Source organism: Acomys minous (genome assembly GCF_964271855.1).
Source record: "Acomys minous genome assembly, chromosome: 17".
Classification (NCBI taxonomy): domain Eukaryota; kingdom Metazoa; phylum Chordata; class Mammalia; order Rodentia; family Muridae; genus Acomys; species Acomys minous.
Window position 1 is genome coordinate 14963296 of NC_140500.1, and position 25302 is coordinate 14988597.

At 43.1% G+C, this 25302-nt stretch overlaps 1 protein-coding gene across 3 annotated transcripts in view; it reads left to right on the forward strand.

The window, feature by feature from the left end:
* DUSP16 (dual specificity phosphatase 16) overlaps positions 1–23918 on the forward strand; it is a 66022-nt gene extending 42104 nt beyond the window's left edge. For all 3 annotated transcript variants that reach the window (XM_084765014.1, XM_084765016.1, XM_084765015.1), the window contains exons 4-7: positions 3802–3965; positions 13984–14143; positions 18717–18840; positions 20282–23918. In XM_084765014.1, the coding sequence (XP_084621140.1) occupies positions 3802–3965; positions 13984–14143; positions 18717–18840; positions 20282–21449 (1616 nt within the window). In that variant the 3' untranslated portion in view covers positions 21450–23918. The remainder of the gene's footprint in view (positions 1–3801; positions 3966–13983; positions 14144–18716; positions 18841–20281) is intronic.
* Positions 23919–25302: the final 1384 nt, after the last annotated feature.

Genomic DNA, 25302 nt, shown 5'->3' on the forward strand with positions numbered 1-25302 from the left:
TTGCCAAAGATCATTTAGCTGGCCTCCTTGACTGCTGACATTCTCTCATAGAAGTAGTGGGTAGACAGGGCCACTGGGGCCCTCATCTGACCAGTCCCCTTTCCCTTGCAACCAGTTGTATGCAATTATGTCTTAATTGCTTGTTGCTTCTGGGTCTCTGGGAAGGGCTACAGTATACAGTTGGAGAATGGCTAGGGAAGGGCATATGAGAGAGGAGCCAACCATCATACAAACCTTCCCGTGTGGCCGCTTTAGGGTTACCCCATGCTCCTGCCCAGAACCCCTCACCCACTGCTCTGTCAGTGAACCCAATAGACACTGTTTACATCTTCCCCTGGAAGAGATTTCAGCAACAGTTGTATTTAGTAAATCTCCCCTTGTCTGTCTTCTCTCTCACTGAAGCATCTGAGACACACACAAACACACACATGCATGCACGAGTACACACCTCTATTTGGGGAAGGCAAGACACTTCCATCGGTTTGGGGAAGGGCTAGACCCATTGTTGGACTGGCACTAAGAACTAACAAATCAGAGTTGTAAGGCTTGAACACCAGAAATAACAGTACAGCTGTCCCTGTCCACAAGGGGATGTTAGAGAATTTAAGAAGTAGACTCATACCTTAGCTCTGATTATTACAGAGCACAATCCTGAACCTCTGTGTTCTTAGGAATAGTAATGACATTTACGTCATAGAATATTGTGATGATTGAGGTGATGCCTGTAGGCCACACCTGTAACCTCTGTAGTGCTTGTTGTAGTTTTAGCTCAGTATATGCTGTTGTTACTTTTCAGTATGATTACTTAAAATAATTCGAGAAGTGGGCTTTTAAAATAAATTCTCTTTCTCTGAGAATATTTTACTGGGATGTGATTTTGTTTGTCTTAAATGACAAAATTACTGTGAAACAATTTTTGGGTTTCACATATAGAAGTTAAAAATTTAATCATGCAATTAGTTATAAAATAGTACCAGTGGGTGGGTATAAACTGAGCAAAGAAAGGTGAGAATCTTCACTGTGTTGCTGTAAGACCCACTTTTGGGGGCCACACCTTACAGCAACTGTATTCTGTAGTCAGAAACACTAAGAAAAATGCAGTGATACACCCCTACTGCCTGCCCCCAGAGCATCTGTGGTTACACTTGTAGGTAGTGGAAGTCTAATTGAGGGCAGGCCGGTAATTCCAGTCTAGCATTTACTTGTATAGAATGCTACTAACAGCTAAAGATTTTAGAGGGATTTCCATGGTCAGATCAGTTTGGAAAAGCTTGTTTGACTTAAGTAAATTAAACCCCTTTCTTTGGGGATAGCATTTTTGGAGTCCTTAATATAACAGGGCTTATAAAATAACAGGAGCTGTGACTCCCGCAGGGGGTGAACTATGCTGTGCTTCTCTTGTATTTTGGACAAATCCCCTGTGTTAGCTTCTTGAAGAACACCAGTGCTTTGGAGCACCCTTGGGAAGTGAGGCCTACAGGGCCTGCTTTTTCACTTGGTGTCTCAGGGACTCCTGAAGAGGTGCTAGGGTGGAGGATGACTGCCATCACGCACTAACAGCCACGACGCCTGCCTGAGTGTTTGCCGTGTACCACACATAAAACACTGCAGGTGTGCCAAGTAACCCTTTTACAATTATTCTTATTTTACAGATGAGGAAGCTAGGAGCTGGGGGTTCAATAACTTTACCACATCAGACATGTAGAATGTGCTAGGCCGGAGTGAACTTGGATACAGGAACTTATATTCTTGCTTTCCTTACTGTGTGACCACTGGGCCTGTGTGAGTGTATGTATGGTGCAGGGCAGAGTGGTGATGCTCCTGCAGTCAGAAACAAGGTGTCTTACATGGCTAGAAGTCACATTTGGAAATGTTGAAAAATAAAACCCATACTGGTATATATCTTGAGGGCCTTGCCCATCATACAAATAATTTGGACTTCACAGTGGATCTGGTTCACTTGCTTTATCCACCAATTTATTTTAAACCTTTCAACTGCTCATGAGGAAGAACAGTTTTAAAATTACAGATACTTAGACTGCTGCGGTAGCTCACTGCTCCTGGACCCTGGACTGAGCATCCACAGTAGAAATAGGTATCTAGTTGGGTTATACTTGAGTTGAACAAGTATTTTCCATAATTCTAATCTTCAAGCTTCCTGAGTTGAGATATGAAGAGGTAAGGATTTGGATAGTAAGAGATTTTACCAGAAACAATCTGGTTTTCATTTGGATAGAATGGGATATTTATTTAAATTGGAAACTCCTGTGAAGACCTTAGTGATGTTTTCCCCACTCACAGGAGTTCAGAGTGCTACATGAATTTCTCTCTATTGAATTTTGGCAAGATTATGACACTTACTGAAGACCATAGGGCACTTCATAAGAAATATAAGACTTGTCCACAGGACTGGCACTAATGAGGTGGCTTAGCAGAGAAAAGCCTTTGCTGTCAAGCTTGATAACCTGAGTCCCATGCCTGGAGCTCACATGGTAGAAAAAGAACTGACTCCAGCAAGTTATCATCTGGCCTACATGTGTGTGTGTGTGTGTGTGTGTGTGTGTGTGTGTGTGTGTGTGTGTGTGTGTCTTTGTTTCCTCCCTCTTTCTCCCCCCGCCCCTCTCAAAAAAGAGACTGTGGCTCTCCGCCAGATCGCTGCCATCATGGACACGAGCTGTGTGCAGCCCGTCAAGCTGCCTAGGGTAACCAAAGTGCTGGGCAGGACCAGTTTGCAGGGACAGTGCACACAGGTGGATGTGGAGTTTATGGATGACACCAACCAGCCGCTCTATCACTGAGAGGGTGATGTGCTCACCCTATTGGAGTCAGAAAGAGAGGCTCGTAGGTTGTGCTGACCCTGCTGCTGGGTCCTGGATATCCACCTCTTAATCCACAGGATGACCTACAACTGTTAAATAAAACATTTGTATTATTAAGAAAAAAAAAAACAGACTGTGGAAAAAAACAACCCCAAGTTCTAAATATGAACCCAGGATTCTTGCCACAAGAATTCATGTGCTCTAATAGGATCTGTCAACACTTCTTCGTAGTGCTTAGAAAAATGAACAGGAGTTCCAGAAATCAGCGGTAATTATGGAGCCTTGACTAACTGCTACAGAATGGTAATGGCTGGTTATATAGACAATTTTTAAGAGTAAGGCATGATTTTGATATCTTAAGAAAAGTGACCAGGCAGGGTGGTACAGCCTGGATCCCAGCACTTGGGAGGCTGAGGTTGGAGGAGTTCAAGGTCATCCTCAACCACATAGTTTGAAAGCAAGCTCACTCAAGACCTTGCCTTATCCCACCACCACTACCAAAAACTAATCTGTATGGTTGGAAGACTTGTTGAATCTCAGAAGAATTTACAGCATTATTTTTTTATTCTAAAAGAGTAACATTCAAGTTATCACTTTAAAAAATACCTGTTTGCTTCTGTGTACAATTTTTTTTATACTTCTTTGCTATTGACTTATTCTCTTTAATGTCCTATAAGTAACATTTGTATGTAGAGAGAAGGGGTATCACATGCTGTAGAGTATGTGAAGATGACGAGCTGTCTGAGAAAGGCAGGGATCACTAGTGCCCTCAAAACTTGCCCATCCATACTACATACAACTTTTTAAGGCAAAGTTGGTGCTGGAGTCTACATCAGCTTCAGCATCAGCAGATGTGGGAAGGGTTGTACCATAGATAGTGTTGTCTGCTTGTGTCTGCTTTAAATGGTTTTTCTCAAGTAGTTCCAGAAAGATGGTTTACTTTACTTGGTACATGGCATAATCTTACGATGTTTATTCTTAGGTGGGTTTGCTGAGTTCTCTCGTTGTTTCCCTGGCCTCTGTGAGGGAAAGTCTGCTCTAGTCCCTACCTGCATATCTCAGCCGTGCTTACCTGTCGCCAACACTGGGCCAACTCGGATTCTTCCCAATCTCTATCTTGGCTGCCAGCGAGATGTCCTCAACAAGGTGGGTGCTTCAGAACAGCTTTCTTTATGTGTCTGTGGGGAGCAGCTGGAGAATATTCTGTGATCCCAGAAAGGAGGAACGCCATCAGTGCGACCCTCAGTTATGTGCTGCACCATATTCCTGGTATCACTTGGTGTTATTAATACCACAGGACATCCAAATTGTTGTTGCTTCTTTTCCTCATAGGTCCAAGAAATTGAAATAAGATTTCATCTTGTTTTTTCATACTATGAGCCCTGTCTGCTTGGGCTATTAATTGTCCTGTTACTGTAATTGGATGTCCTATATTTATAATACATTAATTTTTTTGTAGCATACTAGAAAGGGATTCTGGTCAGCCTTGGATTGAAGAAGGTCCTCTTGATGGCAGCTGGCAGGAGAATGGGAAGAGATGGTTAAAGATGGCAACAGAGCTTCAGAAGCGTGCTCTGTCAGGTCCACTGTGTCTGAAGCTAGCTGAACAGTTTGCAGAGAGAGAGAGGAATATGAATTCTTGCTGAAAAGCTGTGGGCATCACTGAACAGGCATGCCCTGTTAGAGAAACACATACTGGATGGAGGCTTTTGTGTATGATAGCACAAACATAACAATTATAGAACTATAATTGGTTTCTATAGCTTACATGCTCTTAATAAGCAAGAATGTTAAAAAAGAAAAGTAATTTTCCTATTTGGAAAAGTCCCTTTTTTTAATTTACAGTGCTGCTAATCAACCATCTGGCATTTTCAGCTTTTAATTTTTTTTTTCAGTTTTTTTGAGACAGGGTTTCTTTGTGTAACAGCTCTAGCTGTTCTAGAACTTTCTTTGTAGACCAGGCTGGCCTTGAACTCAGAGATTTTCCTGCCTCTGCCTTCCAGGTGCTGGAATTTGCCTTCACAGTGTATTATTAATATGTTTCATCTTCTGTGAGATCTGCCTTCTTGAGATTTGACAGCTTATGTGTGAACAGAACCTCTCTGGTGGGGTCACAGTGCCTTGAGCATGTGACTAGTATTAATCCTGTTTTAGAGACTAATAAACTATGTTACAGAATGTAAAATTAACTTTCTAAAGTCTTACATATTCCTGTGGCAAAGTAAGAGATGCTTGGCTTATTTAGTCCATGTTTAAAAACAACAACATTGGCCGGGCGTGGTGGCGCACACCTTTAATCCCAGCACTCGGGAGGCAGAGGCAAGTGGATCGCTGTGAGTTCGAGGTCACCCTAGTCTACAAAGCGGGTCCAGGACAGCCAAGGCTACACAGAGAAACCCTGTCTCGAACCCCCCCCCAAAACAAAAACAAAAACAAAAACAAAAAACGAACAACAACATTGAAGTCCTAGTTAAGTTTTCTATTTACACTTGGTAAACCTTAACCAGTTAGTATGACAAATACTTGTTATAAATCATTGTATTGTTTTTTTATTTGTGACAATGACATATTGATTTTGCTGTTCCCTTTTTAGACTTAACGAGTGGGTGATAACTCATAAAGCAAGAATAGTCAAACCAGAACCTAGGTTGAGAATAAGGAAAGCATAACTTTCTGGTCCCACTTGCTGCCTTGACTTCTAAATGTCTAGTAAACAGAATGTGTAGAGCCTTTGTAGGTGGAGAACGGGCTTATAGAAGTTCACGGGAAAATACATTCTGCCAGACTCCACTATGGAAGATGGTCACTAAGCCTCTTTACAACAGATAGAGGTGAGGGAAGAGAGAGTACTAAGGAGCGTGGAAGGGGGAACAGTTTTGAGCGATTGAACACGAATTTGTCTTTGACTATAAGGCTCAATGTTGACAACCTTTAGGTTGAAGATTTTAGAGATTTAGTTAGCCACTTTTATTTTGCTGTGAGAGAAAACTTTTATTCTAAACGTGTTAAATGAACTCACAACAGGATCCAGTTTCATTTTTACTTGTTTTTGTTGTTTGTTTTGTTACTTCAAGACAGGGTTTGTCTATGTAACAGCGCTGGCTGTCCTGGAACTTACTTTGTACACCAGGCTGGCCTCAAATTCATAGATTTGCCTGCCCCTGCCCTACAAGTGCTGGGATTAAAGGTGTGTGCCATCATGCTTGGCTTTGTTTTTACTTGTTTCTTTTTAAGTTTTGTTTTTCTTAGATAGGGTCTATAAGCCCAGGCTAGAATGAGAGGAATTTTTAAATTTTATACTTAAATACTCCAAATGTACTGATAAAATTACCTATTGCAAGTAGCTTGAAACTCAGTTGTGTGTCTGGAGTGAACCACTTAAGCTGTCACTAAACTATCTGCCATCAGCATTCTTTATGTGGCTTTTTATTGTGGTCTTTTAACATGCAAAATAGATTTTCCCATGCTATCTTACCGTGCTTCTGGTAGGACTGGTGGTGATTCATCTACTTTGTGCAGGTGTTGGGTCATAGCCTGTACACAGCATTGCCAAGGGATGATTTGAGGTTTTTTCAGAGAAATGTAAGTTGTAGGAAGATAAAAAGATCACCAAAATTATCACTAAAAGTATTGCGTGTATCATGTGTAGAACACTATACAGTGCACATTCTGGCTGTTTAATATAATTCACATGACAAGGTGACTCAGAGCATAATTCCCAACACTGAAGCAGCACCATATGGTGGCTGATTGACAGCTCTGAGAAGAAATAGGTTTGCATACCAGCTCTCTACCTATCCACTCTGCCACTTTAATCATGTCACCAAATCTTGATTTCTTCCCCTGAAAACTGATAGCCCCTTATTCTTAGTACTTATGCGATGTGCAGATGAAATGACTGTTCCATCTTACGGGACAGGAGCATGCATTGTTATCATCATAGTGTACACATGTGACTGAGTTGTAGATCAGGGATCTATATTATGTGAGAAAGGCTGGCTGGAGGAGAAAGAACTCGAGATCAATGTTGAATGCAAATTGAGTGGCAGATGCAAAGTGTCATGGAATTGACTTCAGAAAGGAAAATTAAAGTGCAATACCCACGTGACTCAGTGGGATCTTCTGTTTTCATACTAGCTAAACATGAAAAAGGTGTATGTGTGTTTGGGGGCTGGGCACTTTTAGTAAGGCCATCTTTTAAATAGTATTCTATAAGACTCTATTATCTTATGAACAGATTATAAAGCCTGTACTTAAAAATTAGTTTCCATTTTTAAATGGAAAAAAAAGTGGATGAAGTGCCAAGTGTGGTAGTGCATGCCTGTAACCCTGCATTTCAGAGGCTGAAGCAAGAGAATTGAGAGTTAAGGCTAATCTGGGCTGCCTAGAGTATTCCAGACCAATATGGGTTACCTAAGATATCAATCAATCAATCATCAACACTTTTTCTCAAAAAAAAAAAAATTAATGACTGGACCATAGTTGAATGACATTTTATGATGGCGTCCCAAGTGAAAGTGTTTAAGAAACATCACTGGAGATTCTTCATCAAAAGATACTAATAAAGTAGTTCCAGGATTATGATTTTAGTCATTTTAAGGATAATAGTTCATTTATCAAATACTGAGGCTCTACTGTTTGCCAGATAGTATTCTTAGCACTGGAGGATACATCTGTAAAAGAGAATAGACAGTAAGTGGAGTAAATAGGTAATTATATAGCACAATTTATTATTTATTGCCTATGTATTATGGTGATAAGTGTTTATGGAGATAAGTACCCTGAAGGAAATAGGGTAAGAGGTTGGGAGTACCTATGGGGTGTGGTTTTTAATGAAAGAGGTGCTGAAGGTAGGTCTCAGAGATAGATTAAAACAACAACAATAACACAATTGCGGTCAAAGAGCAAGTCATTTGCCCGTCTAGAGAAGAGTAACACAGGCTGAGACTATTGGGATACGATGCTGGTGGAACAGAGTGAGCATGGGAGGCTTGGCTGGAGAGGAAGACTGGGAGGAAGGCAAACCAGTACATTGCTTGTCTTGTAAAGATTTCCTCTGGGAGAAATAGAACAAGATTTTATCAAGTCACTTTTGTGCCAGTGTTGAAAATAGGTGGAGTGGCCTATAGGACAAAAGCAGAATGACCACAAAGCAGGCCTGGCAGTGGTAGGAATAAAGTTAGTAACAGGAGTGACAAGTGGTTGAATCCTGGCTAGATTTGAAGGCAAAGTTAAGAGTTTTCTGGTAGACTAGATGGCAGGCAGGTGTGTGTGTGTGTGTGTGTGTGTGTGTGTGTGTGTGTGTGTGTGTGTGTGTGTGTGTGTGTGTGTGTGTGTGTTGTGTGTGTGTGTGTGTGTGTGTGTAGGAGAAAGGAGATGTAGCTGCCAAGTGCAGGAAGTGCTCAGTGGTGGACTTACCAAGTGTGTAGTGCCTGCTAAACTTCCAGGTAGATATGCCAAGTACTCAGGTGGGGCTTTCAGAATGAGGTCTTTGCAAAAGGAGTTATAAATTTCAGAGTCATTAGCATGTTGTCAGCATTTAGTATTAAGAAAATAAGATCGTTAAGAAAAACTAAATGGAGAGGTAGATTAGGCCATGGGGCAATTAGCATTGAGAGTCTGGGGACCTAAGAAGTATTCAACAAAGAGTTCTTAGAAATAAATACTGAAGAAGGAAAGAAATAAGCCTAGTAGTCCAGGAAGCAGCAAGTGAATGATATTATCCAGGAAGATGATATAATTAAGTGTGCTAGATGGTTCGAGAGATGAAAGCTAAGAATTGGCCATTTGATAGGGCGACATGGAGAGCAAGGCAATTTATGACCTGCCTCGTGTTAGAGGGGTGGGGAAGCCTGTGGATAAATATTGCAGGAATTCACAGGCAAAACAGAATGGAGGTACCAGCATCAGCAACTCTTCCAAGAAGTTTTGCTGAAAAGAGGAGCCTAAGGCAAAGAGATATTTTTAAGATGGGAGACATACTTGTTGGGTTTTTAGTAGAGGAAGTCATCTAAGAGAGGAGAAAACTGAAGTAGGAGTAAGAGCAGACTGAGTTTACTAAGCAAGTAGAAGGTCTGGCCTTACGGACATTGTTGCTCAACTCCAACAACAGCTGGGAAACATAGACTATACAGATGTGTGTGCTCGTAGATGGTAGGGCTGGGGCTCAGGAGAGCAAGCTATGAAGGCGAGTCCAAAGAACTCAAGGACCATGATGTCAGAGGGATGTTGAAGGCCAGGGCTTTATCTTATCATTGGAAAGGGACATGCTAGCAGCAGTTCAGAGTCCACACTAAATTTTTTTTTTTTTCTGAGACAGGATTTCTCTGTGTAGCCTTAGTTGTCCTGGACTCGCTTTGTAGACCTGTAGAGGCTGGCCTTGAACTCATAGAGATGTGCCTACCTCTGCCTCCAAGTGCTGGGATTAAAGGTGTGTGCCACCACTAAATATTTAACAACATTAGATAACTACTCTGTAGACATTAAGGATTGTGCTACTTAATTACAGAACAGTAATTATTTAGTTGTGTATATTTTATATAATGTGGCAAAATAAAATGAAAATCATAAAAATGTATCTAATTTATAACAAAGGCATTGGCACCTATTTCTGAGGAAGAACAATCATCCCATAAAAATATTTATTCTTCATAATGCACTTTTAAGTTATACCATCAAAAAATTACAGTGCCCTGGCCTGGAGAGATGGTTCGGTAGTTAAGGACACTTATTATCCTTGCTGAGGACCTAGGTTTGGTCCTAGTACCTACATGGGGCAACTCACAACCACCTCTAACTACAGTCCCAGGGGATCTGACACCCTCTTCTGACCTCCATGGGCATCTGCATGCATGTTATGCACATAAACTCACACATACAAATTTTAAAAATTAATTAATATACCCTATTAACCAATTATATAGACTTTTGTTCTTTCATTGGAATATTAAGGAAATATCAGTCAAAAAAACAACTAGTAGCGGTTTTGCACTCATAGAACTTATCTATCTAACCTTGGAGATTCATTGTCAAGTCTTTGTGTCCTCCACAGTCTAGCTGTGGGCTCTTCCTACACCACACCTGACACCAGTGTTTGGTGTTCATACCAGAGTCAGTTGTTTGCCCTCAGACCTGCTTGGGTAGTATACTTGTTATTGTAATTATATGCATTAACTAAAATAGTACATGTACTGATGAAATAAAAATGAGAGAATAGACTTGTTTTTTGTTTGTTTTATTGTTTTTTCAAGACAGGGTTTCTCTATGTAGCCTTGGCTGTCCTGGACTCACTTTGTAGACCAGGCTGCCCCTGAACTCACAGTGATCCACCTGCCTCTGCCTCCGAGTGCTGGGATTAAAGGTGTGCGCCACCACACCCTTAGACTTGTTTTGTATATTTTGTATGACCTAATCTAAATGTTTTGGAAAGAGTCTTAATAAATTAGGTAGGAATGAGGCAGCTGTAAATTATTTGGGAGACAGTTGTGATGGACTGTACTGACATTATTTCCTGTTTTTTTCTTTTCTTTACTCCTTTTATTGTCTATCAAGGTTTTTCTTTTCCTTCTTTCTTTTATCATCTGTCTATCTATCCGTCCATCCATCCATCTATCTAATAGAAATAAAATACAGAGCCTCACACATGCTATAGACATGCATTCTACCACTGAGCTATATCTCTAGCCCTTTGTGAGATCTTGCTTTTATTAAAAAAGTAAAAACAACTATGTAGTTTGTACTAATATAAATGTATATGTAAAATATTTAATAATAATTTTAAAAAAGTAAAAACAGACTGTTGTATTTAGGTATGGTTTTTCCCTAAAAACTACTTAATTAAGAAGGGAAAGCTTGCAGTAGAAATTAGTCATAGAGCCAGGTGCAGTGGTGCATGTCTGTAATCCCAGCACTTGGAGAGGCAGAGGCAGAGGCAGACAGATCTCTAAGTTCGAGGCTCGCCTGGTGTACAAAGCAAGCCCAGGACATCCGAGGCTACACAGAGAAGCCCTGTCTCTTAAAAAAGAAAGATAGAAAGAAAGAAAGAAAAAGAAAGGAAGGAAGGAAGAAAGGAAAAGATATTATCGAGTTAATGTACATTTGGTTTACTAATATTTTCCCCCCAGGCTGACTTGGAATTTTTTCTTTTTGTTTTTTGTTTTTTGTTTTGTTTTTCAAGTCAGGGTCTATCTGTGTAGCCTTTGGCTGTCCTGGAACTTGCTCTGTAGATCAGGTTGGCCTCAAACTCACATAGTTCACCTGTCTCTGCCTCCCAAGTGCTGGGATTAATTTAGATTTCATTAAGACATTTACATTTTACTGTACTTTGTCCAAGCCAGTTTCATCCTCTCTGCTGCATAATTTCCTTCCTTTTCCTAGATAGCCTGCTCCTACTTTCATGTTATGTTTTTTTTTGTTTTGTTTTTCGAGGTAGGGTTTCTCTATGTTATCTTGGCTGTCCTGAACTCACTTTGTAGGCCAGGCTGGCCTCGAACTCACAGCAATCCTCCTGCCTCTCTCTACCTTCTGAGTGCTGGGATTAAAGGTGTGCACCACCATGCCCGGCTTACTTTCATGTTATATATAAATTATTTAATATATCATTTAAAGCTAAACACATCTCAAAATTATATCTATCCTTAATGATTTCCTTCTTTTTTTACATATACATTTATATTATTACAAATATACAATAAATTACCTACAGCAAGAAGAACCATGACATAATTAGGAATTATATAAATGTTACATTCTTAGTGTTTTGGCTATTTGTATTTGACAGACTTGAAGAAAACATCTTTCTTATCTTGGCGCGCCTAAAATTCTGAATGTAAATCAATCTCCATCACATCTTGTCATTATCAACTTAAAACATCGATCTAGACATAAAAGTATCTTAACCCCTAAACAACTAAGCTACCTGGTCTTCAACCCAATCAGAAACTTGAAAAGGAGTAAACTTGATTACCTGACTATGAAGTTCAGATTAGTGGCTTGCCAAGTGAGAAGATGACCCCTCTTTAACTGACATTTTCCACTGATACAGTGACTGCAGATCTACACAAGAAGGCACTATGGAATTTAACTTAGCTATCAAATTACATTTTCATTTTATGTTGCATGTTAGTATTTTGTTTGCCTTTTTGTTTTAAAAATTGGCCTTGTTATACTTATCAAGTCCCATCTTATCTTTATAAAGACTTTTCGTTAGCAGCTGGTAACAGATTTTACACCTAGATCTGTGTGAGCGTGGGTGGGTGTGCATGATGTGAACGAGAGCCAGAAGGTTAACTTTGGGTCACACTCCTTGAGTGTCATCTGCCTTGCTTTTAAAAAAACTTATTGATTCTTTGTGGGTTTTATATCATGTACCCCACTGCTGCTCATCTTCCCATCCCCTCATATCCACCCTTTGCCTTTGAAACCTTCCCCCCACCAAGTAAAAACCACATAAACAAAAAACAAACCATAGGCAACATCTCATCGTAGAAGCTATAGTGTGTCACTGTGTGTCCCATAGCATAGCTCTCTGTCCACACATTCCTTGCAAATGTTCATTGCAGTGAGTCTTTGGTCTGACTCAAGATCTCTGGCTTCTGTGACACCATCAATTTTGGCTCCTCACTGGGACTCCTCCCCGTTATCCTGTTGTTTCTCTGTGCCATGGAGATCCTGCAGCTTTGGATAAAGCAGAACTGGCCCTTTCATTCGTCCCAACTACTTTCATGTGATACAGATTTTGGGGTGAGCCAACTCAGAGCCCTGGATCTGGCTCTGGGTGGTAGCAGAGCTGGTTAGCCCACCAGCTCTCCCTTATCTGCACCACCAGGGCGAGCTCTCTAGCACTGCTCTGGCGAGGCCACCCGGTGCTGCCATCAGCAGGAGGCAGGGTCAGTTCTCCTGCTCTCATGCCCTCAGCTCTCCTGTTCTCATGCCCACAGGCCCACTCTCCTGCACCCATGCCTCCAGAGCCAGCTTCACTGTGCTGCACAGCCAAGGCATGAGGCCTGCTCTCCCAGGTGCTGCAGCCTGCCAGGGGTAGGGCCACCATCACCTCTGCACTCTGGCCCTTGGGGCTGGCTGGCCCACTACCAGGGTCAGCTCTGCTGTGCGGCTCAGGTGAGGTGTAGGGCTTGCTTCCCTGAGTGCTGCCACTGGTGAGAGATGGAGCGAGCCCTCCAGAGGGATCCACCCAGTGAGTGCAGGGCATGCGACTGCCCCAACCAAGGATGCCCCATGCTCTCTAGTAGTAATATAAGGCTTGGATGACCCCTGCGATTGTGTAGTCACAGACTCAGACATGGCCCTCAGTGGCAGCTTGGGCTGGGACCTCACGAGACCTCAGGTGGTGATGCTTGCCACTCAGAACAGGCTACTCCTCAGCTCCCGTGAGCCTCCAGTTCCGTCTCTCTTCATATGATCAAGCTGCCCTACCTTTCTCTCCCCCACCCCCATCTCTCCACTGCATACTCACTCCTTGTGGTGGTACCACTGCATGCTGGCCACACAGCTGGCAGGCCCTGGCTGCCATCCTTTGTCTCCACTGCATGGCATGGCTGAGTGTGTGTCTATAGCCTGTCTGTGCTGTGCACTGGAGAGCAGGTCTGTGGTTGGCATGGCAGTCCACAGGTTCTGTCTTCCTCCTGTTGCACTGTACTGCCTGGATTTGATTTGATTTTTATGAGTGCTCGGCATAAAATAGCTTTGGCCACCAAGCCAGGCATCAAACTAGGATGAACAAAAGACTGCCATCTGCTCTGCCCCTGATTGATACAAGAACACCACCATCATCAAGGTGTCTCTTCCGTTGCTGGGGGTGTGGTGAGGGTGTCTGTCTTGCTTTTCGATCTACACCGTCACTCATTGTCTGGAGCTCACCAATAGGCTAGGGTGCCTGGCCAGTGAGCCTAGGGGTCTGTCTTTCTCTGCCTCTCCAGTGCTGAGATTACAAGCAGGGACCAGAACACTTAACTTCCCCTGTGGGTTTCTGGGCTCATTACTTTATTGTTCAGTCTAATTTGTTATAGAAGAAACTTAAGTTTCATTGAATTTTTGGATTTCACTATGTGCAAAGAAACTGGTAATATTTGTCATAGTATTAAACAACAGTCTTTCAAAGTGATCTTTATGCAGAATGATTCCCTTTAATTGTTCTTTCGCTGTACAGGAGCTGATGCAACAGAACGGGATTGGCTATGTGCTAAACGCCAGCAACACCTGCCCGAAGCCAGACTTCATTCCTGAATCTCACTTCCTGCGAGTACCTGTGAATGACAGCTTTTGTGAAAAAATTCTGCCATGGCTGGACAAGTCTGTGGATTTCATCGGTATGTAGCTCAAGGCAAGGGTACAAGGCCTTCGAATCGTAGTGTCACAGACAGTATAGATAATCCCTCCTGTTTGCCTCCTTCAGAGGTTTCAAGTCTGAAAACAGCACGTGATGTTGCTTACTTATTTAATGGTCGAGGTGATGTGTGCTGTGCTGTCCCTAAGGGACTGGCCTGTGACCTGCTAGCTGTTAACAGCACCAAGGTTATAGCCTTGCAGGATCTATGATTATGTGTTGCAAATATTTAAAAATCAGTTAAGCTTCCAGAAAGAACCCTCCTCACCCTCCCACTTTTCAAATCCTTTGACACCACTTTATAAACCTGGTTGATTCCCTCTTACTTACTGCTGTGGTTTTTTTCCCCCTTAGAAAAATTAGGTCCTGTGAAAACAACCTATTACATTTGAAATCCTTTTACATGTTACAAGATTTCTGAGCCTTACTCTAGTTTCAAGTCTAGTGAATTTCCAGCACATATTTGCAGATGCAGGAGCTGTGACAGAAGTTAGTATCATCTTTTATTCTGCTTCTTTGGCCTCATCAGGAGCTTCCCTAACTCATGGGTGCTGCTATAACCTAGTGCTAAATGCTGCAGAATATAGTAACTGCGTGATTTGTATGCATTTAACTGTGAAGGCTGCCTGAGCAGAAGAGACTTGGGTAGCAAAATGGGGTGCCAACTACTGATGTTCCATGTGAAGATACCTGGTTTTCCCCCAATAGGGACTTAAATTTGAGCACTCGACTCTATAATTAAATACTATGAATTAGTTATTGAAATTAAAAATAAAAGAACAGGGGCTAGGGAGTTGTCTCATCAGTTTAAGCACTGGCTGCTCTTCCAGATGACCCAGATCCAATTCCCAGCAGCTCTATGGTGGCTTAAAACTATATGTAACTGTAGTTCCAGGGGATCTGTCTCCTCCTGCTGGCTTCTGCTGGCACCAGACACACAAGTGGTACATAGATACACATGCAGGCAAAACACCCATACGCATTAAATAATTTTAAAAATCTTCCTATAAAATGCAAAATTAGGTACATTAATCCCTGGTAACATTTTCCGTTTTCCAGGTAATGCTTTTGAAGCTTCAAGTAATTCTGAAATTGTTTTTAAGAATTCAGTTTACCAGAAATTCCTGTCATTAATTAGGATTTGTTCTTTGAAACATCTCACAATTAAAGGCTATAACAAGTTCACATTAAAATAATCATTAAGGAAATTCTTCAAACAAAAACTTTCTCATTGCACCTCTAAGAAGTATATTCAACGTATCATTAGATTTTTTTTTTTGCCATTGTAAAAAAAGACAGTTTTGATTAAGTGTTCCCATTGAAGGTCATGTTGATTCAGAGACATGACCCAAGCTCCTGCTCCTCCTCATGATTGCTCTTCTTGGCTCCTACTCAACCGCACCCTCACCAAATCTGAGGCAACAGAGAGTTGATTAAAAGGATGTACTTTGGAGTCAAACTTTGAGTCCTGCCTCCCTGGTTATCAGTTAAGTGGCTGTGTATAACTGACTTAAAACTCTCTTGTGCTTGTCTCCTGAAGTAGAGGCTGAAAGCAATAGACGTACTTTGTGGGGATATTGTGAGGATTAAAGCAGATAATGTATATGCCCGAACACCTTGCAGAGTGCTCAGTTCAGAGCAAGCTCTGAAGAAATGTTTGTATCTTTCTATTTTCTGACTGCCCCTCGCTCTGAGACAGGCTCTTGCTATGCTACTTAGGCTGGCCTCAAACTTTGGGCTCAGGCACTCCCTAAGGTAGCAGGGACTCAGGCACAGGTTACTCTCTGTGACTAATGAATATTTTAAAGATTGCCTTGAGCATTTCTTCCTTTCCACTGTGTAGATCTGTGCCCTCATCTCCCCTGGCCATCATTTCCTTTTTTTGAGCTCTCCTAACTCCTCAGTCTCAGTAGGTCCACAGTTTTTTGTTTGTTTGGTTGAGTTTTGTTTTTTTGGTTTGGTTTGGTTTGGTTTTTTCACGACAGGGTTTCTCTGTAGCCTTGGCTGTCCTGGACTCACTTTATAGACCAGTCTGGGCTCAAACTCACAGAGATCCTCCCGCCTCTGCCTCCCCAAGGGCTGGGGTTATAGGTATGCACCACCACCCTGGATAGCTCCTTCTCTTTTTGTTTATTTTATTGTTAAGAGACAAAGATTTCTGTCCCTTAAAAAAAAATCTAGCTGGGCAGCTCTCACCTTTTACTTGGAGGCAGAGTCTCTCTTTCTTCTGTGGCTTCACTAGTACTCAAGCTGTTGGCTGTAGAGCTGTCAGCTTAATTTTTTTGCAACCTCCTTCAAACGTTTTAATTTAATTTTATTATTGTAATTATTGTATGTATATGATGCATGAGTGTGGGCACACATGTGCCACCACACATATGGAGGCCAGAGGACAACTTTGGGGAGTTGGATCTTTTTTCTACTATGGATTCCAGGGCTCAAATTCAGGCGATTAGGCTCATGCATCACATACCTTTACTTGCTGAGCCTTCTTGCCATTTTCTCCAATTTTAAAAAAATAAATTGCTTTTTAAAAATATGTGCCAATGTGAGAATAGGACCATGATAGTTCTTATGATCTATTCTTTTTAGACAGTCATTATTTAAAATTTTTATTTTAGATTTATTTAGGTTTATTTTTTATGCATGCTTTACCTTCCTGTATGTATGTGCTTGGTGCCTGAGGATCTCAGAAGAGATCATTAAATACCCTGGATCTGCAGTTACAGGTGTGAGTTGCAGTGTGGGTGTGGGAGGCAAACCCCTGCCCTCTGCAAGAACACTGAGTGTGCTTAACCACTGAATCACCTCTCCAGCCCCAGATCATTATTAGCAACTATAGAAAATACAGGAAAATACAGTCAAAATTAAGAAAACTGAAAGCAAGTGATTTTACTGTGTGTGCTGGGAATGGAATTTGCAGCTTTGAACACAGTGGGCAGTGCCCTGCACTGTCCTCCCTTAGCCCTTCCAAGCCTGCTTCTCGGCAGGATTTGCAGCAGCTTCCAGCTGGGGATTGGGATCCACTTGTACACATTCATCCGTACACATCGAAATAGAAAAAAAGGGGGGAAGAACCAAATTATAGGAAAAGTATAGTTGCTGTGACAGAAAAATCAGACTTGCCTTTAAGTGGGGACATTAGCTTTGCCCCTCTCACCCCAGGAAGAGGACGAAGACTGAGAGGAAGATAATGCAGTGGCCGGCACAGTGTGGGATTTACATACAGGCCGTGCGTTATTTGCATAGCCTGGTTCCGTGTGTCAGTGTGGACTATGTTCCTTTGTTCTTGTTTGGCTTCCTTCCTTTTCTAGCAGGGATGCTACTTGTTGCTTGCTTACCCTAAATTATTTAGTATATAATGAATAGTAAAGTACATTTACTAGACGTCTGTATCACAGGCTTCAGGGCTGGAACAGCTTTATGTTTATTCAGTAGTCAGTGCAGGCTCCTTGTGTTCTGGTCATTTTGAAGAATGTAAACCTCACCTGGTGATGGCGGCACACACCTTTAATCTCTGTACTTCAGGGGAGGCAGAGGCAGGTGGATCTCTTTAAGTTCAAGGCTAGCCTGGTTTACAGAGTGAGTTCCAGGACAGCCAAAGCTACACAGAGAAACCCTGTCCCGAAAGACAACAACAACAACAACAACAACAGAATTTTAATCTTAGTTTTGACTAAAAGACAGAGGAAAAGGGAAGGGGTTGCCCCATGGCAACACCATATGGCTGAGCACATGTGTGGTCGTTCAGAACAGAATCTGCCATGTGCTGCTTAGAATGGTAGCGGCTTCCAGGCTGTTTGGTGTTTGGGATGAGGTCATCTGCTCTTACACGTGCACTTTGAAGCTCCTCCTCAGCAGAGAGCAGCACTGGCTGATCCCCTGGCTTTGCTTTTAATGGTATCCGTGAGTCTTTCTAACATGTTCTGGGAATTAAAATAGCACAATATGTTAGTAACTCCTGATTCCTATAGAGAACTCAGCTCTAGTGTGTACGTAATTTTGAGTTAAACAAATAGCTGGGAAGATAATTTAGCCTGTTAAAGTGCTTTCTGTGCAAGCTTGAGGACCTGAGTTTGATTCCCAGAACCCCTATAAAAATGATAGGTTTGGTGGTGCCCTCGTGCTGGGGAGGCAGAGAAGGGAGGATGCCCTGAAGCTTGTTGGCTCCCAGTCATCTACCCTCGCCCTACTTGGTGAATGCCAGGTCAATGAGGTACTCTGTCTAAAAACCAAAGTACACGTGAGGAGTGACAGCTGAGCTTGACCTGTCTTCCACTTGCATTCTTACATGCACATACACTCTACATGGCAAACAGTTCTGAAATAAGAGCCAGGCAATCTGAGGTAGTAGCATATTGCTTATTAATACTCCTTTTGGATCTTAATGGCTCATAATTCCTCCTATAAAACCACTAAAGGATAACTAGGAGGCCATGTAGGCGAGAGCTGCTTTGAAGTTTCAGGTGAAGACACTGACAGTAACAGAGTAATGCTGAGTGTAAGATTTCCTTACTGAGAAAATTCCTCGTGACTTCTTAAATTTGCTCCCACAGAGAAAGCAAAAGCCTCCAACGGCTGTGTGCTAGTGCACTGCCTAGCCGGGATCTCTCGGTCCGCCACCATCGCCATCGCCTACATCATGAAGAGGATGGACATGTCTCTAGATGAGGCTTACAGGTAAGGGCAGGAACATGGCTCATGGGACTTGCTTTCCACTTCCCCTGAAACAGAAAGAGCTATGAAGGTGGGTGGCCAGATGACGTAGACCAGGATGATTTGGGGCATACTCATCACAGGTTGCTGGTGACTCATGGTCTCGCAGAGACTGAGAAAGAGTAGTTCTGCTTAGCATTCGTTCTCTCCCATATGTGGTGCTTATCCTCAGCTACGTTTTAATAACAATAGATCAGGAAAGTTCACTCCTTTCCCTTGATAGAGAAGCATGGCCATTTCTGCTTGACAAGTGGGGAAGCGGCTCTTGCAGTCGGCTCTGCTCAACTGTACCACAGAGATGAAAAGGCCTGATGCACTCATGTGTAAGACCTGAATACAGCGTCCCATCCTGTCCTGTCCTGTCCTGTCTAATGGGCCAGATTCTACAGGTCGGAATTTTGACTAGGCTGACCTCTCTTTCTAGCTCAAAGGAAAAGGCAGAAAGTGGCAGGGCTGCTGGGGACTTGTATCTTCTTGGGTGACAAATGAGTCTGAGTTCATTGCATGCCCTGTTAGCAAGGGATAGTTGGTTTTCATATGAGAATATAGATGCACCATGTTGGCTTGTTTCTCAAAATGCAAATTCTGGAATAATGAATGGAGCTGCTTAGACAGCTTGTCTTGCTGGACACTGGAGGGAATGGGTCCTCTTCCTTTCTGTACCAGCTCTCTGCGGTTAGGCCTCGTCCCTGTTGTCCTTCCGCTTAGGCTGATGCCAAGACCCACAGATTCCTATCACATCATAGTTTAATTATGTGAGTTTTCCTATCTTGATGAACTCTTAACATGGTGGTCACAGTTGGACACCGACATGAAGACAGTCCAGGCTTTGAATCCCGCTCCATTGCGGTGTAGCTGTGTGATTTGGAACAAGTGAACTTAAGGACTTTGTGACCTGATAAGGATAAGAGCAGGTTGAGCACTGAGTGACTCAGCCCAGAAGCACAGCGCTTAGTGCCTAGAGGTCGCTTTGTTCTGCCATTTGAGTATATAAAGAAATCCAGAACTGGGTGCCCTGGTACTTTGTCATCTCTTTGTCTGGAGGAGTGAGTGTGAGTGATGGAGGGAATGCTGGAGTGCTGCCGCTGCTGGGTGGCTTAGCACTGCTGTGCTGGCGTGTGGGGCAGGGAGGGGAGCATTCCCTGGGGCTGAGCGGACTCCTCTTAGCAACTGCATTGGAAGGCTTGGCTTCTTGGAAATAAGGAGCCTGTAGGCTGCCCTCCAGCATGCACCCCATGCTGCCGCCCCCTGATAAGAGGGTCTCCACCTTCATCCTAGGCTCGTAGATGAACCCTCTTCCAAAGCATTGGGAAGGTTTAGTGATGCCCTATCTCACTTTCTCTGAGTGTCGTTGGGACCGAGTGCAGTTGTAAAACTCAGGGGCTTTGCTTTGTTCTCGTTATAGATTTGTGAAAGAAAAAAGACCTACTATATCTCCGAACTTTAATTTTCTGGGCCAACTCATGGACTATGAGAAGACGATTAAGAACCAGACTGGAATGTCAGGGCCAAAGAGCAAACTCAAGCTGCTGCACCTGGACAAACCCGGTGAGCCTGTGCCTGCAGCCTCAGAGGGCGGATGGAAGAGTGCACTGTCTCTCAGTCCACCCTGTGCCAACTCTACCTCAGAGGCATCAGGGCAAAGGCTTGTGCATCCTGCCAGTGTGCCCAGCTTACAGCCTTCACTGTTAGAGGACAGCCCACTGGTACAGGCGCTCAGTGGGCTCCAGCTGTCCGCAGAGAAGCTGGAAGACAGCAATAAGCTCAAGCGTTCCTTCTCTCTTGATATCAAATCTGTTTCGTATTCAGCCAGTGTGGCAGCGTCCTTACACGGCTTCTCATCGGAGGATGCTTTGGAGTACTACAAACCTTCTGCCACACTGGATGGGACCAACAAGCTCTGCCAGTTCTCCCCCGTTCAGGAGGTATCAGAACAGACTCCAGAGACCAGCCCAGATAAGGAGGAGGCCCACGTCCCCAAGCAGCCCCAACCCAGCAGGCCTTCAGAGAGCCAGAGCAAGCGGCTGCACTCAGTGAGAAGCAGCAGTGGGTCCGCCCAGAGGTCCTTCTTCTCACCGCTGCATCGGAGTGGGAGTGTGGAGGACAATTACCACACCAACTTCCTTTTTGGCCTTTCCACCAGCCAGCAACACCTCACCAAGTCTGCCGCAGGGCTTGGCCTCAAGGGCTGGCACTCAGATATTCTGGCTCCCCAGTCGTCTGCCCACTCCCTGACCAACAGTTGGTATTTTGCCACAGAGCCTTCACACTTCTACTCTGCCTCAGCCGTCTATGGAGGCAGCAGCAGTCACTCGGCCTACAGCTGTAGCCAGCTGCCCACTTGTAGTGACCAAGTCTATTCTGTTCGTAGGCGGCAGAAGCCCAGCGACAGAGCTGACTCAAGGCGGAGCTGGCATGAAGAGAGCCCATTTGAAAAGCAGTTTAAACGCAGAAGCTGTCAAATGGAATTTGGAGAGAGCATCATGTCAGAGAACAGGTCGAGGGAAGAGCTGGGCAAAGTGGGCAGTCAGTCGAGCTTCTCAGGCAGCATGGAAATCATCGAGGTCTCCTAAGAAGACCTCATACTTCTGTTGACAGTTTTGTTTTGTTTTGTTTCTTGTTCACAAAAATATTCCCTGTAAATCTGAAATATGTATAGGTATATACATATATATTTTTGGAATATAGAGCTATGGTGTAAAAGCAAAAGACGGATCAACACAGTTGTTCTCTCAACACCTGCACCGAGAGCAGCTAATTCTCTCAGAAAAGAATGGAAGGGTAGATGTTAGAATCCCCAGCCAGGAGAAGAGATTTTGTTCAGTGGATTGCACATCATCTTGTTCCTACAAAAGCAAGGGTTTTGTTGTTATTGTTGTTGTTGTTGTTGTTGTTTTTGTTTTAATGTTAGAGGACAAAATCCTCCCATTTCGTGTGCAACAGAGATCTCCAGAACTCATCTCTGTCCAGGCCTTCCCTAGTGACCTTAGTGCTGAGACTGAGCCATCTGTGGGTCAGACAGGAAGACCCTCTAGGGAGAGGCCCTAATGGTAAATCCAAGAGAAATGATCCTGTCCAAAGCTGAGTCATAAATCTAAGCGTGATTGACAGCTGAAGAATACAGGCATCATTCTGTTGGATGAACTATTTGGAGCCTTGCCCAGATCTACTTACAACCAATCCAGTACCTCAGACAAGACATTTGGGGCCATCACCACTACCATGTCTAGTAGCCCATTGTCTAGGCATTGTGAATGAGTAGGTAACTTGTCACTTTACAGACAGAGTCATACTGTCTATACACAAAATCCCAGTGGGCCTGGATAACAGTTGCCATGTACCCCTTCTCACCTTGAATGAGGAGGGGAAACCAACTAGAGTTCAGCTTAGCCAGATCGGGCGGTCAGGTAGCTTAGAGGCTTAAGTCAGGGATGGGACACTACACAGTCCCTCCTTCTTTATAATTATCAAAGAATTATCTAAAGTGAAATTGCTAATCCTTACGTTGACCACAGAGTTGGTTTACAGATAAACTTGGCTCACTGGGCTTGGTAGCAGAGGGATAGGACTTCAAGTTCTCAGCCCAAACAGATGATCTTCATTTCTGTGTCATGGAATAAAACTATGAGTTTTGGGAAGGTAAAACTCGAAGCAGGAAACTGACTTCCTTGGTGGCTTCTTTCCTATGGTATGCAACAAAGGTAATATTTCTAGAATCTTCTCAGACTTCCAAACTTACTGTGGTGTTTCGTAAGCAAGAACTGTTCAGAATAAAGCATACTAGAAAGGTTAAGAAGGGGTTGTTGAATTTTGTTTAGTTTTGAATACAGGAAAGCTCGTTTAAAAGCTGTCCCCAGCATGCTTTCCGAGGAAGGGACACACCAGAGTGGAAGACCACAGTGGTTTCTCAGTCCCTGGCATACAATCACTGTGTGGACTCAATCCTGGCAGCTGAGAATCGGAGGTGATAAGAACAAGTGTGTACGTGACAGTACTTATCTGCGTCCTGGCTTGAGTTTATCCTCTAGAGTACAGTCTTCCTTAAGGCCTTAATTCACTTCAGCAGGGTGGGGTGGGGGAGGGGGAGGTGGTGTCCTTGTTCTTTACTGTAAGTGTAGCTAGGGGCTGACTCCTATCTCAGGTTTTCTGTTAGTGAAATGGACGGTCCTTTGACTAGGATGTGACTTAATGTTTCCTATAGTGGTTGCTAAAACCAGCATAGAATGACGTGGCTCAAAGCTGACAGGCTGGTCATGAGGATTAAAAGCCTCATAGACATATTGGTTCTGTACAGAGAAGCTGTGTTGGGCATAAGATGAAGGCAGAGCAGACACTGCACAGGGAGCAGGATGCCACTCTGAGGTTCCGTTTAGCAATCTGTGTTTTTAGATATACATCAAAATCTCTTATGTAATCAAAAGTTCTCAAAGCTTCACAGTAAACTTTGGTACATTGTGTACACACACTAAATGTGTAAGGATCCACCCTCTTAAAATCTGGTCATACTGGTAAGACATAATTTAAGAATGAAAGCAACAGCTCCGTCATTAAGTATGTTCCAAGAGGATTGGGGATTTGGCTTCAGTCTCTTTGGGTGGTGTGCTGCCTATGCCATATGTCATGTAGGGAGGCTCTCTGGGCTGTGGTCCCTTCTGTGTGGCTGACAGTCATCCACTACACTGTCAGTCCTGCATCACTAGTGTCATATCGTCAGTTCTTGGGAGTCAGCTACTGTGCTGAAAGGGCTGCCTCTGAGGCACATGGTGGGTGGTGTGGTGGGTGGCTCTCCTCATGTGAGCACAGGGAAGCCTAAAATCTACTGGGATGACACAAAGCAGTGATTTTAATGAGCAAACTAGACTCTGAGAAATGCTGGAAACTGTTTAGAACATTTGTAAAGTTAGAGTGGAAAAACTGTATAAATGTTTAATATGGATATAGTGTTCTTTGGAGTAAGGCAAGCTGTTGAATGGTTCAATTGTGCATTTCTCATTTTGATGTGTCATGTATGTTAATATTATGAAATAAAATCAAAACTGGTACCTGTTTATACATAAGTGTGAGAAATGATCTCTCCTTGCAGCTCTCACTCTTGGTAGGAGCCACCCTGTCTAAGTTGCAAAAGAAAGGAGTCACAGAACCACAAATAACAATTTAACCATTTAAGGGTATGGTGGTGCACGCCTTTAATCCTAGCACTTGGGGAGGCAGAGGCAGGTGGATCTCTGTGAGTTTGAGGCCAGCCTGCTCTACAAAGTGAGTCCTGGGCAGCCAGAACTACACAGAGAAATCCTGTCTCAAAAAACAATAAGTAAATAAATAAATAAGGCAGCTGATACATCACATATATCATTGACATGAACAGTGGCAGATGCTTGCCTGCATTCTCTATGCCAAGTGCACACTGTAGAAGCCTTCCTACCTGCCTGATTTCAGGGTACACAAAGACAGCTGCATCTACCACAAATTACTAATTTCACTTGCCTTACAGGAAACACTGAGGACAGTTAGCGCTATGGATTGTTCTTGGAAGCTGAGGTGGAGTGCTTACTTTGCATTCATGAGGCACTGAATTTGGTTCCTAGTGCTGCACGAACCAGACATGGCAAATAATGGAAAGCTCAGCACTCAGGGTGCTCCAGGTAGAAACTTCAGGAGTTTGTGGTTCTCTTTAGCTCCACAGTGGGATAGAAGGCCAGTTTGTACTTCATGAGACCCTATCATTCACACACTGCTAATTTGTTTTCTATGCTGTATACACCTTAATGACATTTGATCATATGAGAAATGTGGCCTCACTAGTTTAATCAAAAGTGCACACTAAAGAGATGAAATGCTGCGAGTACAAGGCAGACAGTGGCTACAAAGAAAATCATGGCCAGTGAGATGGCTCAGTGGGTGAAGGTGTTTGCCACTGCAAACCCTGCAACCTGATTTCAAGATCTCCAGAACCCATGTCAAGATAGGAGAAAAGAACCAATTCCACAAAGTTCTATGAAACACACAGGGAGAGGCAGGGACACAGTTCTGGGCCAGCGAGGACTACACAGAGACTTTGCTGTTGGGAATGTAGCTCAGTGGTAAGGAACCTAGTATGTTCAAGGTCCCGGGTTTGATTTCCTAGCACATGAACGAAAGAAACCCCAAAACCCAAACCAAGTGAAACCTTTCCTCTGTTCTATCCTATGGTGTTCCTGAGACTCAGTTCACCAGACAACACTTGTTAGGTACCCGAGTTCACCGTATATTTTATATTCTGAGGAGTTAACTTCTAAAAGAAGACAAGAAATCATACACCATACACCATATATGCATATGTGTGATTACTAATGACACAATTTTGAGAGAAACAGACATGGGCATTTCTGTTGCTATGATAAAACACCATGACCAAAAACAAGTGGTGGAGGAAAGGATTTATTGGTC